The following is a 17,330-nucleotide window of genomic DNA, read 5'->3' as shown; positions in this document are numbered from 1 at the left end:
TGCAGCATCACAAATATGTTCCTCCTTCTGAAGGCTCTCGAACAGGCTGTGTAATGTTAATGTTCTCATCAATGTGCACTCTTTGCAAATATTATGGATCCAACGATTAGGAGCATTAAAAACGGTGGGGAGGATGGCATGCCATTCGCTCCCAATGGTAAAACTAACCATATGTTGGACTGCAGACCTTATGGAACTTCTTTTGGGGTTCCTGAACATCTGGAGTTGTTTAACTTCAGACACTTTCAGACTCTATGGGGGAGGAGGGGGGAAGTTCACTATTCACAGCTCGGTTTCTGGGGTAAACACATCTGCAGACATTGTTTATGCTGCATTCACTATGAATGCAAGACAGAGACAAGGAGAAGTAGAGTGTAGTCTGTTAGCGAGTAAGGTTTATTTAGCTCAGCCGTGTGTATGTGAGCGAGTGTAGGGGGTGGTAAGTGGTTGGCTGACCACCCTGGACAGCCCCTTCCTGACTACATCGCTGTCAGGAAGTATCGAAAGAAAAGGAGAAAAAGAGACGTGAACTTTTCTGTTTCTCCTTTTTGGGTTTTCTACATTTTTTACGATTTCGCCCACCCTTATCTGCAAAAAGAATACATCATTCGGAAAACGCACCAAAGAGGAAAACACAAAGCGTGAAGCAAGAACATGAAGGACAACTTTTTCGGTGTTCTGGGGCATTTTATGAGGGATTATTTGTGACGCCAAGGGAAGAATGTTGAGCGTGAGGAGTGAATGATGAAAACAGCTGTTGGGACTCAGAACAAGGAGCATCCTGAGAGTAAGTAGGCAGACACACAAACATCCTCTCAATATAAACACACTGTTGCTGTCTTAGCAATTTTGACTATTTGCCCTCACTGAGCAGAAAAGGTATTTGTTAAGCCGTGAAATTATGGTCACTTTTTTGGAAGAGTTCAAAAAAGTCCTTCAAGGCTGGATGAACAGCAACATCTGCGCTCAAAAAAATGCCGGGTTAAATACAACCCAGTGCTGGGTAAATATTAGACAGAACACATGCTCGGTTGTTTTCAACCAACAGTTGGGTTAATTGTTTAACCCCAACCTTCAGGGCAGCAACCCAACCGCTGGGTTCGTCCATATTTTACCCGGCGCTGGGTTGTATTTAACAATGCATTTTTTAGAGTGTGGAAAGCTGGAAGTTTTTCCTTTTATACTTTAAAAAAAAAAGAAAAAAAAAAGAAATCAATATAAATAGCAGAAATGCAATATTAGTAAATGATTATTAGGGGTACAAATGTAAAAGCCTAAGAGCCGTTTATTAAAGAAATCCATTTTTCTAGGCCACTAATCTGAACATGTGGGAGGGACGACCCTGATCTAGATTTGTTTCTTTTCAAATACACTTAAATATGCAGTGACTTTTACATATTTGAAATGCTTTAAAAACATTATAAATGTAAAATATGTTTGCTTACCAACAACTGGTTAGCTAAATATTTCAGATATTATTTAATATATTTTATATACAATGTTATTTTAAAAATGTTCGATTAAATATGTAAATATATGTTTAAAAAACAAAACACGTATCGCACCGTGCTTGTCTCTATATCTCTGTCTCGCTTAGTCAAGTCTACTACCTGTTTTATTTAATAGATATTATCATTTTATTGTGTTTGCAGTGATTGGACATTAATGAAAAGGCCAAAGAAATCAACTAGTCCTTGACAAATACAGCAATGTTAATATACTGACTTCATTTATGAGTTCTCAAGTTCATATACAGTAAGCAAACAATAAATATTGATAGGTTTGGCTCTCTGTGTAAAATGGTAAGGCTGGAGCATGAGCTCAAGCTATAAATTTCCATGTAGAATATGTTATGTGATATCACAGTACAACAATACAGCAAAGGAGAGATTTTTGCAAGAACTGGAAGAGGGAAACATCCTGGTAGCCAAAAAAAAAAATGGAAGAGCGGCTCAGCTGAGAGAACAGAACAAAAACGCTGCTATGATACACAAGGCTTATTTGTTATCCTCGCATGAACATGCTGACACATTCTCTGTTGCACAACTTGGTCTTCTCGGCACATTTATTATGATCATATGACATTCGGCATTGACATCATGTTTTAAGGGGAAAGAGAGAGAGAGAAAAAAATCAACATAGAGACTTCTGTTCTTTCGTTTATGTTGCAGTAGTTATCTGACAAGTCATTCTTGAGTTGCAATGTGTTCATATTCAATTTTGTTATACTGACATCTTTATGATCTTATGTCTGCAGGGTGATCTAAAATACATTCATCGGATTCTTCTGAAAGTTCTGCTTGTCCTCATTATGCACTATGCTCTCCCCTGGCCCTTCCACAGCAACTTCAGGCCTCTCCAAACCCTCTTCCCCAACAATAACTTCACCCATTCAGGCATCTTTCCATCTACAAACCTCTCCTCTTCCTGTAAGTCCTTCTTCTTCCTTGACTTCTACACTGACCTTCCCATTGGTTGATATCTCTGACAACCCATCCCCTGACCCCGCCTCCCATCCACTTCCTGCGTCACCCCCAATCTCACGTGTACAACCTTCCTCACCTCAACTTAACTCCAAACCATCCCCACCTCCTCCCCAGAAACCTATGTCTCCTCAGGTCCCAAAGCCACCCCTCCCAGCACAACTCCCCTCTGCTCTTCCTAAGAGCTCCTCCACTGCTCTGCCTAGACCAACTCCACCTCCTGGCATTAGACCCTCATCTCCACCTCAACCCAGACCACCTCCACCGGTAGTCCCAAAACCACCAGTCCCTACATCTCCAGTTAGCAAATCCAATAAACCTATTCCTCCTGGTATCAGCATCCTGGAGAAACTGATTAAGACGTGTCCAGTGTGGCTTCAACTGGGAATGAAGCAGGACAGAGCCATGCATATACTGAGCAAGGAGTTTCCTGGGGTGAGAAATTCATGCTGTTTTATTATTTATTTAAAAGGCAATCAAATACATTGTGCCATGTCTGAATGCTTTTTCAGCATCTTGCAAGAGAATACCTTGTTTTTAAACCATATTTTTATACAACAAATTGAACTTCAAACTTCGGAACAGTCCAAAACAGTGGACCAGTCAGAAGAAGTGGGGAGAAGGCAAGGGGGCAAGCATTTGTGTACAGTAGCTATATGTGACCCTGGACCACATCTTATGTCGCTGGGGTATATCTGTAGCAATAGCCAACAATACATTGTATGGGTCAAAATGATAGATTTTTCTTTTATGCCAAAAATTATTAGGATATTAAGTAAAGATCATGTTCCATGAAGATATTTTGTAAATGTCCTACTGTAAATATATCAAAACATAATTTTTGATTATTAATATGTATTGCAAAGACTTCATTTGGACAACTTTAAAGACGATTTTCTCAGTATTTAGATTTTTTTTTTGCACCCTCAGATTCCAGATTTTCAAATAGTTGCATCTCAGCCAAATATTGTCCTATCCTGACAAACCACACATCAATGGAAAGCTTATTTATTCAGCTTTCATATGCATAATTGACCCTTATGACTGGTTTTGTGGTCCAGAGTCACATATAAGTCAAATAAGCCTCTTAGCTAGGATGATTATTATTTTGTTTTAAAAACACTGGAGCTTTTTCTATTTCCAAAGACCTTAGATCAAAATTATGCACTTGCATCATTATGAATGTAAAAAAGTTGAACATGCAATATAAGACTGCATACGCGCATTGTCTGGTTCCGCCTGAGTTTTGCTAGCAGTTTTTGAGATTTTCAGGATTTTCCCATTCAAGTAGACAAAACTTAGTCTTGGATGCCTGAAATAGCTGGAGGCGTTGTCGTCGAGCGAACAGACTTTTATCGAAAAGGACTTGTGTGAACATACCCTTAACAAGTTCGTCTTAATGTTATTAATTACTTACCCTGATATGATTCCATTTACACCGTAGTACTGCTGAACTGATTGTGTCAGTTGTTTGATTTTGCAGATCTTTTTAGTCAGGAGGGATTCAAGTCAAAAAACGATGAAACTGGCAGTACGCCTTCCTGACCAACTGGGGGAGCCCCATGTCAAAGAACTGCCTATAAAGGAAGAAAAGTCCTGTGAGTTATTTTGCATTGAGAAATGAGTGTTCTTTCAACTTGATTTAGGAAAATTTATGCATAGAATGCCTTTATGCCGGAGACAAACCCACACACAAACACATTTGCATACGAACCTAAACACATCCACACAGACAGGCCCACGCACAAACAAATTTGCATACATACCTGATCACATCGCATAGATGTTTTTAGAGTGAGTACAGAGATATAAACAGACCTCAAATGGTATTGCAGGGGCTTGGTGGTGGGGGTTATAGAGACTGCGGGCCACAGGTTTCCTGTACCTAGCCCTGCATTGCAGTTACAGGATGTCCTGCACTGGCCTCATTTCCTGGTGTCTCTGTGTGTGTGCGTGAGTGCATACCTGTGGCCATCTTCACAATCTTTACAAAGCAGTCTTGTCTTTTTTGTCCAGCTGTTACAAAGCTGAAAAGTAATTTAAGCTTTTTTGGTAGGAACTAAACTCTGTAAATGAAGGGCGGTCAGTTTGACATGTTTATTTCACATTTCCATTCATCATTATCCCCCTTCCCACCCTTACAGAAATTCTCCAGTGGGTTGTTTCTATTTTAGTGTTTCTGCATCAACAGAAACCAAGACAAGTATTATGGCTGAAAGGTAACATCGGGGATCGGATGTGTGCCTAGCATTAACATCTCTGTTTCTTTCATTTGCTGCAGTGCTATACCTTGAAGGGTCTGTGCTGGTGTTTGAGAACATTTTTAAACTCATTGCTTTCTACAGTGTTAGCCGGTAGGATCAAAAAACAAATCACAAACCTCCATGCATATGTATTTTGCTTGATTGAATTTTTCCACAATACACTCACCCTTTTCATTTATCGTTTTTACTCAGCGACATCCTTCCTTTTCCCCTGAAGTTACCTCAGGTCATTCAAAAGGTAGCTAAATATGAGGACATGGAGGTGATCTCTTCTCTAGGATCAGGTAAGACAGAACAGTAGATTCATTTTTGTTTGGGTTAGATTGCACTCGTGTCTGCAGCCTTGCACTTTCTGAACTGTTTTCAGGATAAATCTATGGTAAATATTGTCAAATGTGTTAAACAGATCTCTTAATCAGTAGCAGCACTGACTCAAATGCTGCCCTAGGCGAAAGGGGTGGGCAGAACAGATAGCAGGTACAATACCATGAAAATGCTGCAGTTGACTGAACGTTTCATTATGTGCATGTATAAGTGTCCCATACCACCCCAGTGACTATTTAAAAAGGAATGTGCAAGGGACAGAGCATGTGTAGGATGTGTTCCATTTTTGGCGGACTCTACTGAACTCTGTGTTCACCTTCTTGTGTGGGCCTGCTCATACTATTGTAAAATTGCTCCATTAGTAATCAACCATGATTATCCTAATTAATACCAAGAACAAAAAAATGTAGTAGCATTTGAGATCATGTGATCTCAACATGTCACCTCCTACTCAAAACAACCTACTTGATGTAAAATAAAACTGATTTTATTAGGTTACTAAGATGACTCATTCTCATTTGAGATGATTTTTCAAACCACTATTGCCCATATTAGTGTTATTCCTTAACATTACAAAATTTCTATGAGAATCCATAGGAAGTGCTGAACAACGGTAATGGTACAATGGTTAATGCTATACCTAAAGCTAAGTGATACATTCTGAAGACATTTCCAGGCAATCTGAATGATGAAATAATGCTGACATACACTATATTGCCAAAAGTATTGGATCACCCCCAACATGTTTGACTACTTTAGTCATTTCTATGAGTACAAATCTTAATGTTAAAGCATATAATGATATTCTAGGGAAGTGTGTGCTTCTAATTTTACAGCAACAGTTTGGACAGGACCCTTTTCTATTCTAACATGGCAGTGCCTCTGTGTATAAGGCACGGTTCAAAAAGAAATGATTGAATCAGTCAGTGTGGAAGAACTTGACTGGTCTGCAGAAAGCCAAGTCCTAATCCCAGTTGAATACCTCTGGTGTGACTTTAAATGCAGACCTTGAGCCAAAAATTCATCACCAAACATCAATGACTTGTATAAAGACTATAAGGACACCCTTCTTTAGAACAGAAAAAGGTACTACCGTGGCAACAAAGATGGAAACATAATTCATGTATTTAAAAGTTGTATTTCCATCTCTGTTGCAAAAGTTTTGGACGCGTCTAAAATGACAGTACCCTTATGTACAAGTCATTGGTGTTTGGTGAGGAGTTTTTGGCTCAAGGTCTGCACATAAGTCACACCAGAGGTGTTCAGCTGGGATTAGGACTTTGCTTCATGCAGACCAGTCAAGTTCTTCTACACTGACTGAATCAATCATGTCTTTTTCAACCGTGCCTTATACACAGAGGCACTGCCATGTTAGAATAGAAAAGGGTCCTGTCCAAACTGTCATTATATGCTTAAACATTAAGATTTGTACTCATAGAAATTACTAAAGTAGTCAAACATGTTCATTAGAAGGGGGTGACCCAATACTTTTGGCAATATCGTGTAGTTCATAGCTTAATTTAGCAGTGTGCTAACATGAACACATTTCTCATGCCAACACAGAGTTCTGGAACTCAGCTCTGAATAGTCCTGAGGAAGTGGAAAACGCTGCTGGTAGTTGTGGCGCTCCGGCGAGGCAGGGGCAAAGCAGCTCCTGTGAAATCCAGATTTCCATCGGCAGTGACCGGCATTGGTATGTCAACCCAATTTTCATTGAGGAATGCAGCAACAGCTTGCCACCCACCTCTTCCGCCCCTGTTTTGAGGACCCAGAGTCTCAACACACCAGTCCAGACTCCGCCCAAATACAAAAGGCCGCCACCCCTACGCCCTCGTCCTCCCAGTGCACCTGATTGTTCTCAAAACTATGCATTAGCCAAGCCATCAAAAGGGGAGTTCAAGGCAGTTCTCAGTTCTCCTCCCCCTTCAGTCCAAAAAGGGGAAGGAAGTGACTCTGAGCGTGCAGACAGAGAACAAGAGAGACAGGGAACTCTTGCCCCAAGCACTGAACGTGAAAAGCCAGCTGTCTTACAACCAGCTGAGGGCAAAGAAGGAAAACAGCTTTCTAATGCGTCTTCACATCGAGTTCCTCCAATACCAATCCGACGGAGGCTCTCTGAAAAGCAAGCTTCAGAGGAACCAATGCAGCAGGAAGTCCATACCAGCACCTCCACAGAAGCAAAGGACAATATTCTGAAAGTCCCGGTAGCATCCCTCATTTGTCTAGATGACAGTATGGAAGAAAGGGACAAGCCTATGGACCCAGAGACTCAGCAACTTCAGGAAGTGCCAGTGGAAGAGTCTAAGGTAACAAATGGAGCTCCAGTGGTGACTCTAGAGGTAGCACCTCAACCGAAGAGGCCTAATGCTCCAGTGGCACCTCCCAGGAAGAAAAGATTATCTCAGAATGTGACCAGACAAGTCTCCCAAAGCTTTGTAAACTCACTCACGCCAGTTCCTCAAGAGTCCACTTTTACTGTTCCTTTAAACTCAAGCAGCCCCAGTCCCGTCCGCCACTCACTCTGCATCAATGCCGGTCATCCCAAAGTCTCGGATGTTTCTCTATACTCTCCTGATGGTGGAGCTCCACCAGACCATGACTCCTACTCAACCAGCAGCACAGAGGAGGAGGTGGATACCAATGCGGCAACAGGTATTCTCATGAAGAGGACCCCAACAATTATGTTAGACCGCGCCAAGCAACGACTGTCAATGGTATCTATGGCGAACCTCTCGAACGTCCTCACGGGTTTCATGAACGCAGACCGTAAGTTGCAGAAGCGCATTGTCGAACTGTCCCGGGATGGAAACACATACTTTGGGAACCTTGTTAAGGATTATCGAGCTTTCACTTTGGACACCATGCGGAAACACACCTCCAGCACAGAGATGCTCCAAGAAATCAGGCAGATGATAACCCAGTTGAAAAGCTATCTGATCCAGAGTGCAGAGCTACAAAATCTTCAGGAAGCAGCCGGATACACTGAGGAGAAACTGGGTAATTGGCATATACATTATATTTACTGTCAAAAAATTTTTTTTCAGTATCTAAACAATCATTTGTGAAAATGTTTAGACGTTTAGCTTCTGATGCGAGTACATTTCCATTCTAAGCAAATTTAATTAAAAGGAAAATTAAGGTTGTCCCGAAAACAATATGCGATTAAAACAGCATCCCATATGTTCTAGAGAACAAAACTATAGATTCTGGGAAAACTGGCACACAATTCAAATAATAATGGAAGTTGTAGCCAGCAGGGAAGCCACTGTGCCTCTTTTATTAAATATACTAAATTATTTGCCATATAAAGTGCATAGCCAAAATCCTTTGATGAAATTCTTGTATGCTAGATATTGCCATAAACTGGCTTATGTCTGGGATTGACAGTTTATCAGGGTGGATCTATGACATAATCATAACCAATTATTCAAAGACAAAATAGCATGTTTTATCAAATAAAACCACAAGCGAGCATATAAATTTTTTTGTACAAGCAAAGCACCATTCAAGCAGAAGATTGTTGCCCCAATCTTGCATGTTAAGCTTTAATAGACCATCAGAGCTTCTCTCTGTTTTGCTGCTCAGTCCCTACATAAAACCTAATGAAGTAACAAGACCACACTAGACCAAAATAACCTTTTATTTGCAATTCAGTACTCAGAGAGAAATACAGGGATCTTCTAGCATTTCTAACTTCCATAGTGTTTGTTGGTGCATTATGAAGAAAGTTTCATATTTTCCCCTGAAGAAAATGAACACTCTTGCATACACTGAGACACAAGATATGTTTGCTGCTTTTCCTTCTCTGTAGTATCAGAGTATTAAAAATGTATTAATGTCTTAGTAAGACTTTCACATAAAATATTTGAAGCCATATCCTCATGAATTACTATGATTTAAAGTTAGAAATAGATAAATAATGTATAAAGAAATAAAATGTATCTTGGAGATGGTATGGCATTTCTCTTATGTTTATACATATACATAAACATTTTTTTTCAGTTGCTTATGGTGTATCTGATAACTGTTTCCCCCTCTTCAGAGATGATTATTGAAGCAGCACTATGCAAAAGTGTTCTGAAACCCTTACGAGAGGCTGTGTATAACGGACTGAAGGATATCCACTCCCGTGCAGAAAATTTTAAGAAACTAAAAGAAAACCAGCAAGTGGTTCAGGGGACGACCACCACAGACCTGGGGATCACCACCAGTGTTCCTGAAATGGCCATTATGGAGAAAATTCACACAAAGCTGGGTAACCTGCACCAAGAATATTCACCTCAGAAGAAGATCGACCTGCTCCTCAAGACCTGCAAAATCATCTATGAATCCATGTCTGTAGGCTCTTCAGGTGGGTTTCTTTTGGAATATTGTGAATTAGAGACCCTGATGAATGTACAGTTGATCCTATACGTATCATATTAAACTGAACATTACTAACATATCTGCCTTCTTCTAACAACCTGTAAGAACTTTATCTAAAAGTAAATTTAGCAACTTTTGGAAAGTTATATCTGTAGTTATATAATAAATCATATATCTAGTTATAGCTATATATCTAATGTCATCAGTCAGGGCTGTTTCTCGAAAGAATTTTAAGCCTTCCTAAGATTCCTGGAGATTATTGTTGCCAATGGTTTCTATGATCTACTTGCTTTTGGGAACCGTAGCTCAGATCATTACTCATCAGTTCCAGAGAATATGGAGGAAAGAGCACAACCTCTGAATAGAGAGGGACAGAAAACATGTAACCGATGTTTCTCTGTACACAGCCCGAACTCCGCCTTTTCCTCCTCACCCCAAAAATAGTCCTGATTTAATCAAAGCTGTCATTAGCGCCTCCAAATAAGGAAGTGCTACAGCTGCAAAAGACAGTGTTTGTGCAGAGAGCTGTTTACAGAACTGGACATGCATAGCATTTATCATAATATTAACTTTTAAAGCTCTTGTCTATATTATTCTGCATGCAGAACAACAAAGTAAGACCGCCACTGACCTGTTCTGAAAGGCTTTTTTTTAGTTCTGCAAACCAAGCATTTCACTCATGTCAGGCTTTTTATCTGCAGTCCTGTGTAAATTTGAACCAAAATTTGAGCTAGTCTTCATCTACATTTTAAGGGATCACTTTTTTTGTGTGTGACATTGAAGGAGATTCATATTCATAAGTTTAAATCTTTAATTGACACTGACCAGCATATATATTTTAGTTAAAATGATGCATTTCCTGTCGCTTTCTTCAAAGTCATAACTCACTGTTTCAGTCACAATGAGATAAAGAATTTGTAGAAATGCTTGTCATGTAATACAGTTGTCGTACAATTTTCTAAATTACATGTGCAATTCACAATTCATTGGATCTGAGAGAGCAGTCTTATATTTAAACATTACTACGAAACCGTTCTAAATTTAGAATGGGTATTTTTGCTGTTGTTGTTGTTGGACCAGCAGGACTTTGTTTTCAGAACATTTTTCACATTTATACAGTACATTCCATGTCATTTTGTCATTATGTGATTCAGGCATAGTTTTCTAGGCTTAAGATGAAAGTGAAAAGTATGTTTTATTCAAAGATTTTACACCGGACATCAAGTGCTGGCCCAATAAGACTGAAAGTAAAAATCCTAAAACCTGAATAATATTCAACAACTGAATTTATTAATATTATCATGAATGGTTTAGGCAAAATTATTATGTTACATAAAAAAATGTAATTTAGCAAATATATTAAATACATATTAAATTGAATTTCTAATTTGTAGGAAGTGAATTTTTAATTTGAATAAAAAATAAATTTGAATGGTTTTCAACAGTTAATAATTCACAGCACAAAACACAGAGTCAAGCCATGACCTTGTTGCAATGATACATACATAATTAGTGTACTGTTGGAAATATTTTATCTTGCGTATTTTGGTTACGGTTTCGATAATGAGGGCATGTCACGCAACTCGTCCATTTTGGCATCTGTCTTAACTGACTGCTTCTATACCAAGTGATGGATGAATAACAGAGACATTTTTTCAATTTTACAATTTTTCTAACAATGCACAGCTATTGAGTTGCGTTTTGCATTTACTATTGTTTTTTTCCTCTGCTATCAGAGCAAACCATCACAACCCACCTTTGGGTTGCAAAACTTCAGTTAAGAGCCACTGATCTACTATATTTGTTTTTTATCATTCCATGCACAGTATTCTTGTTTCAGTGCTTTCTTTAATAGGTATTCATGAGCACTGAGATTAGCCCAGACGAGCAATGCTTGCAGATTCAGAGCTATTATTCAAGTGTTATTCAAAGAATTATTCACCCCAAAGAACAGTCACAAATGAGATCCATTTCCTCTATTACAACTTCCAAACCGCAATCTTAAGCAATGGTTTGGCAACACTTTCTAGTTTCATGGGCATCAACAACCCTTTTCTGAAGTACAAAACAATCTCTGTTGTTTAAGGTATGGTTCATTTAACAAACTTCTGTTTCACAAACTCTTATAAAACACACATTTTATAGAGAAAGATTATCAGTGTGATCAACTGTCATTTTGCATTGCTTCATTAAATCTTTTTAATCTACCAATTCAATTTCATTTTAACTCAACTAAAGATATTACCAATGGGTTTACAGATTTGTCGACTGTGTAACTTAAGATAGAAATTTTGGTTCTGTAGTTTTCATTGCTCTTCTTTTGTTGATTTTATTATCTTAAAACCTAACTTTATTACACTGCAGGTGCTATTTGCGGATCCATAATAAAATGACTAGGTTTCCTGTAGGAATGTAATACTGAAGTAATGAAATGTACATCTAATGAGACAATTAACTTGCCTCTAAATTACCAATATTAAAATGCAACGCATTTTATTACAAAATTGCATTGCTACTTCATTGCAATGCATAGCACTGTTATGAGATGAACATTGAAACAGATGAAATCCCAATGAATCATTCTTTGAAAGCTCAATATACTGCAGACAAGTTACATCTGTGTTTGTGTGCAAGTTTTTGTATTATAATAGAAAACATTTAATTATTTCAACTTGAACAGGTATCGCAACTGTGCAACTGAAAACAGCAGCTTTTTGAGCCATCCCTTGTTTTAAGAATAATGGATTTAATTTCTGAGCAAAATAGGGTCTGTGGTTAATATTGCTGAGACTTTCCTGTTTTGTTTTACAACACATTGCACACAAATGTGAATTTTGAAACAGTTGTGCAATTTAAAAACACAAGTTGACAAATTATTAACTGTGGTCTACACCTAGCACAACGACTAGAATCTGTGTGCTTAAAAACATGAAAATCTCTTCAGCTAACATAAGCCACAGACCTCATTTTACTCAGAAATCAACAACCGCTTCTCTAAAAACCCATTTTAAAAAATCCTGAGGGATCCAAGGGTGAATTAACTTTCCAGTTTGGCTAACAAATTGACAGCTATTTTATTTACAGTCTACTTTACCGCATCTGTGATAAAACTAGTGCAAAAACAGCGACAGGTACAGGCTGAATTTGATACAGACTTCATCTTTCATATTCACAGCTGCAAGTGTTGTTTTTCAAAATTTAAATGAGCCAGATGTTAGTTTATGGTTGATTATATTTGATAAGTAATGGACATGGGTATACAGATACAAGCCAGTTTTTACATCCAGCAGATGTTTTTGTATTCGTCTAAAAGGATTCATTGTCAAATGTCCAAATTTAAGCATTAAAAGACCAAAGTTTTAAAATGATTTGGCCCTATTGCCTAAACAGCATAATGCCAGTCGTGTGCTGCTTATAGTAGCTATACAACACAGCTCTCTCAGCATATTCTGAATTGTATTGTATTGGCAGGAGTCCAGACACAGTCCAGGGTGCATTTCTGTCCAGCATATATTTCTTGTTCTACATACAAATAAAATACAGGGAGTGCAAATTACTAAACAGGAATCTGTGAAGTGTTGCAATGAGTGCGTTAGGGAATGAGAAAACGTGTCCTGTTAGTGGTCAACACATCGATCTGTCCCCTGTAGCAGCACTATCCACAATGCAGATTTTATTCTCAAAGCAATGGATTGCCACGTACTGTACGAGTAAATTCCACTCATATTTACAAATAACTTGTTCTGAGCTTGTTGTATTATTGATGCGATATGAATGATTTAATGTTTTGTTATTTTATTAATGAATGTATTTTGATTAATTTTTGATTGTTATGTAACAGGAAAGGCTCACGGGGCTGATGATTTCCTGCCCGTGCTGATGTACGTCTTGGCTCGCTGTAACATCAGCGCTCTGCTGCTGGATGTAGAGTACATGATGGAGCTAATGGATCCGGCACTGCAGCTCGGAGAGGGTGAGGACCCACACACACACACACACACACTCCCAAGCCATATAGTGAACATACAAAAACCCATAGTCACTGTGATCATGTAAATAATGGATAGATTGCTTATTGATAAACATGAACATTTCTACTACATCTCAAATGATGCATTGTATTAAAAAGCATTATGACAATGAGGAAATAACATTAAGATTTTTGGAATAATTTATTTCCTAAGGATAATTCGTTTTATATTTTTTTCACTCTTTGTTTAGATTGTTACAGCTTCTATAATGTAGCAATAATTTTATGATAGATTTTCATATTTTAAGATTAAAAGTGTGGGTCTAGGACGAAAGTAAACCAATGAAATCAACATAAAATACATTTGAAAAACACCAAATATAAATTTGTTAGTTTCAATAAAAATGAACCCCTAGGAGCAAAAAGTGTCTGAAAACACCAATAAATGCATATTTTACTATGTTTATCATTTTAGTCACAAAGCAGCACTTTGAATGGCAAAGTTACTGTTATAACCATTACATATCTATATTCTTCTAGGTGCGTACTATCTCACCACCACTTATGGAGCTCTGGAGCACATCAAAAATTTTGATAAACAAGCTGTGACCAGACAGCTGAGTTTGGAGATCCAAGACTCCATCCATCGATGGGAGCGCCGCCGCACCCTAAACAAAGCCAGAGCGTCACGTTCCTCTGTACAGGTATTATGACTGCCATGATGTCTTAGAAAAGCATTGACCAGTCAACTGTGAATTTATTTTTCTTTATTTTGTTCCACCTTCCTGTTAGGACTTCATTAACGTGTCCTTCCTGGAGGCTGGATCCAACACCAAGACCTTGGGATTGCGTCCCAACACTACCGCTCAGGACCTGTGCAATCAGTGTGCAGAGACGTTCGAGGTGCTGGATCCTGAGTCTTATTGCCTAAGCGTGCTGGTGGGTGGCCATTACAAGCATTTGGCTCCCGAGGAGTTTCCTCTCACCTTCAAATCCACTTTGCAACACAGTGAGCCACGTACGGAATATTATTTAGTCTACCGCCACGGTCGCTGGCCAGAACAAGAGTCTGTGGATCAGACGCCATCTACACCAGCTCCTGAAGAGAGTTTGATATGAACTAATGCATTTGTATGTGTGTGTGTCAGTGATAGGTGAGTCTTTAGCAGAGGGTTTGAGCTGCTTGAATGGACAACTTTGATTTACAAAAGAATATAATGATGCACAAGAATGTAAGCTGACATTACGATGCCTAACCACCACATAGCAGAATGTGCTATTTGCCCAGGGAAATTATACGAATACAAAAACGGGCTTACAAGCTGGCTGGCATTTGCTTTAACACATGTGCTGGAAAGGACCAGGACTGGAATCCGAAATCGGTTTTGAAAAGATCTAATATTTTTTCTCCTAGAAAAGCCTCACATGAAGAGCCTGCATTATTAAAAAAAAGAAAAAAAAGAAAATAAATCATTTTTTGAGACTCAAGAATATCTGCACACACGCAACATATACATCCTTCACCTTAGTTAGCATTTACTTCAGCAGATCTGTTGTTCCCAAGCGTTATACAGTCCTTGAAAGTTTCATGATTTACAAATGAAACTTCATCTTTCCAACAGTGGAAAGATTTTCACATCTCAGGGCTCAGCAGATTGTGACTCATACCCTGTTTCGGTGCATATTTCTTCATTTATACGTTTTTTAAGCAATGCATCTTTACAAACCTTGAACTGGTTATGCACCTGCATTGCTCTTCTATCATATGTTGCCATACAGATATGCTCTCAGTGTTATATTTTATTCATATTTGGTTCACTGTTGCTGCTTTATATATCAGCATATACAATAGTTTAGGCATAAGCTCTGGTTTTGCAGCAAATTATTTTAAGCAGCATGAATGCATATGTATCACAATGTGTGACTGTTTCAGTGAGCACAACACTTGTCAAACCAAAGAATGGTGTTATATTAAAAACATATTCTGGTAATAAATACATTTTACATTATATATGGTGTGTGTTCAGATGGAAATGACAACTTTAATATGTTAGTTACCTAAAAAAATACCACTTCAGATTCCCATAAAACACTTCCATCTCATCATTTGCATTATATATATAATGTAATCTCTCTCTATATACTTTATATAATGAGTGAATTACAGCAATAAGCCAAAAGAGTTTGTGCGATTACTGAGTGTTCCTTACTAAACAAATCAAAGCAACACCACTAAGATAAAAGATGTCAATGATCAATAAAATGGTAATCAGATTATTTATAACAGGCTCAAATGAAAAATTAATTTTTGAAATGAAATGAAATGAAATTTCTCTCAAATTAAATGTATGTGTGGTAAAAGGCAGACTCATCATACCATATTATGTAGCTGAAACTGTTGTATAAGAGTGAGTTTAAGGGTCTTTACAACTACAGTAACTCTTCAAGTTGCTACCCTGGAAATCTAAATGTGATTCAGAACAACACTGCCCACAGACACTTATTTAAAGAAACCCTCATATTAGTTAGTACAAGAGATTTAACAATAGAATCCATATCGTTTGTGCATGAACAGAAATAAGAGGGGGTGTTTTACCTGTCAGATTTATAAGAGAACCAAAGCTTTAGCTTTAGACTGACACGTGTGGGAAGGATATGCTTTTACAAACACTGGAATTCTGGGTATTGGAGCCTCTCTGGAGGCAGACGGGCTCAGCTCTGTTTATTGCATATCAATGACAGAGGAATGCAGCAGGGTAAAAATGAGACTGTAATACATGAGATGATTGCAGAGGTGTATGATGCAAATGTGTGATGTCATGCTGTTCTTCTCTTCCAGATGTGACAGTTTCATTAATGCATCCCTGAAATCCCTGATTACAGTGTTTGTGTCTGATCTGCTATTTTAGAAGCTTAAAACTGATAATTCAAATTTAATTAGAAACCAGCTCTGTTACAATATTATGTAATGTGTTAATTGTGATTTTTAATATATTTGAAAGTCTATGCATTTTCTATATAACATATAGACTTTCTTTTTAAATGATGCTAACTTTTCTATGATATTTTTTTTTTCCAGTCACACAATATTAATCGCCAACAAAGAAGTGTATTTTAAATGACATAAGAGGAAGTTACATTGTTTGAATTGTCAGGGGGAATTCCATTTGAAAGTGAGCATAACTATAGTACTTTTAAGTGAACACTTTTGTGAGGCATTAATGTCTCATATGGCTGATTACTACACACCCTACCCAAAAGCTTAATCTGAAAGTTATTTTAACATAACACCAAAATTCATATTTATATCAGTTAAGATTACTGTGGCAAATAAAGTGTTTGCATTAAACATAGCATCTTTTAATTCAAATTTATTAGCCTATATAATAATTTTGTGTAGGGTTTAAATGAGTTTAAATCCCACGCAGCATCTCAAATAAATTACACCAATTTCCTGAATGACTCCTACAAATGCACCACACAGGATCACATGATCATAAACGCCAAATTGCTTCCCTGAAGTGACCATAACGTGTCCCTGCAGATTACCTTTTAATGGGCATTTCATGAAAGGGATTTACAGTATTTGCATAACATCACAGAACTATGCATAATAGACAGTTTTAGACCTAAAAACTATAGACCGGAAATAAATTTTGTCTCAAAGTGTCAAGGTTTGGCTGGTTAATATGGCCGTCATTAGCCTCATGCATAATCTTGCGGTAGAAAGCATCTTTCTGTGTTGGCTCTTGAATGCTAATGATAGGAAGGTTAATGTTATCACAACCTTGATAATAAGAAAAACTGGAGCCTTTTTTTTTAATGTTCCACTGCTACATTCCCCTCTCAGATGTTCAGATATTCATTTATATTCAGAATATATATTCAGAACATGTATATTAATTTACATAGTTTTAGCTTGAG

At 37.9% G+C, this 17,330-nt stretch overlaps 1 protein-coding gene across 1 annotated transcript; it reads left to right on the top strand.

Moving 5' to 3' along the window:
* Positions 1 to 467: 467 nt before the first annotated feature.
* LOC306850302 (ras and Rab interactor 3-like) lies at positions 468 to 15,682 on the top strand. Its single transcript, XM_079385866.1, has 10 exons — positions 468 to 787; positions 2,258 to 2,918; positions 3,967 to 4,081; positions 4,765 to 4,837; positions 4,940 to 5,031; positions 6,635 to 8,068; positions 9,114 to 9,422; positions 13,278 to 13,409; positions 13,947 to 14,110; positions 14,199 to 15,682. The coding sequence occupies exons 2-10, from the start codon at positions 2,319 to 2,321 to the stop codon at positions 14,523 to 14,525; spliced, it is 3,246 nt and encodes a 1,081-aa protein (XP_079241992.1). The 5' UTR covers positions 468 to 787; positions 2,258 to 2,318; the 3' UTR covers positions 14,526 to 15,682.
* Positions 15,683 to 17,330: the final 1,648 nt, after the last annotated feature.

This window comes from Barbus barbus (genome assembly GCF_936440315.1).
Source record: "Barbus barbus genome assembly, chromosome: 30".
NCBI lineage: Eukaryota > Metazoa > Chordata > Actinopteri > Cypriniformes > Cyprinidae > Barbus > Barbus barbus.
Note: the sequence above shows the minus strand (reverse complement) of the source record. Positions and strands in the feature narration are given on the sequence as shown.

Bases quoted from the DNA above. Each gene is read 5' to 3' on its own strand.
- LOC306850302 (XM_079385866.1), top strand. From the start codon at position 2,319: ATGCTCTCCCCTGGCCCTTCCACAGCAACTTCAGGCCTCTCCAAACCC. The intron at 9,423-13,277 runs GTGGGTTTCTTT...GTTATGTAACAG, and splicing joins CATGTCTGTAGGCTCTTCAG to GAAAGGCTCACGGGGCTGAT. The intron at 14,111-14,198 runs GTATTATGACTG...CCTTCCTGTTAG, and splicing joins CGTCACGTTCCTCTGTACAG to GACTTCATTAACGTGTCCTT.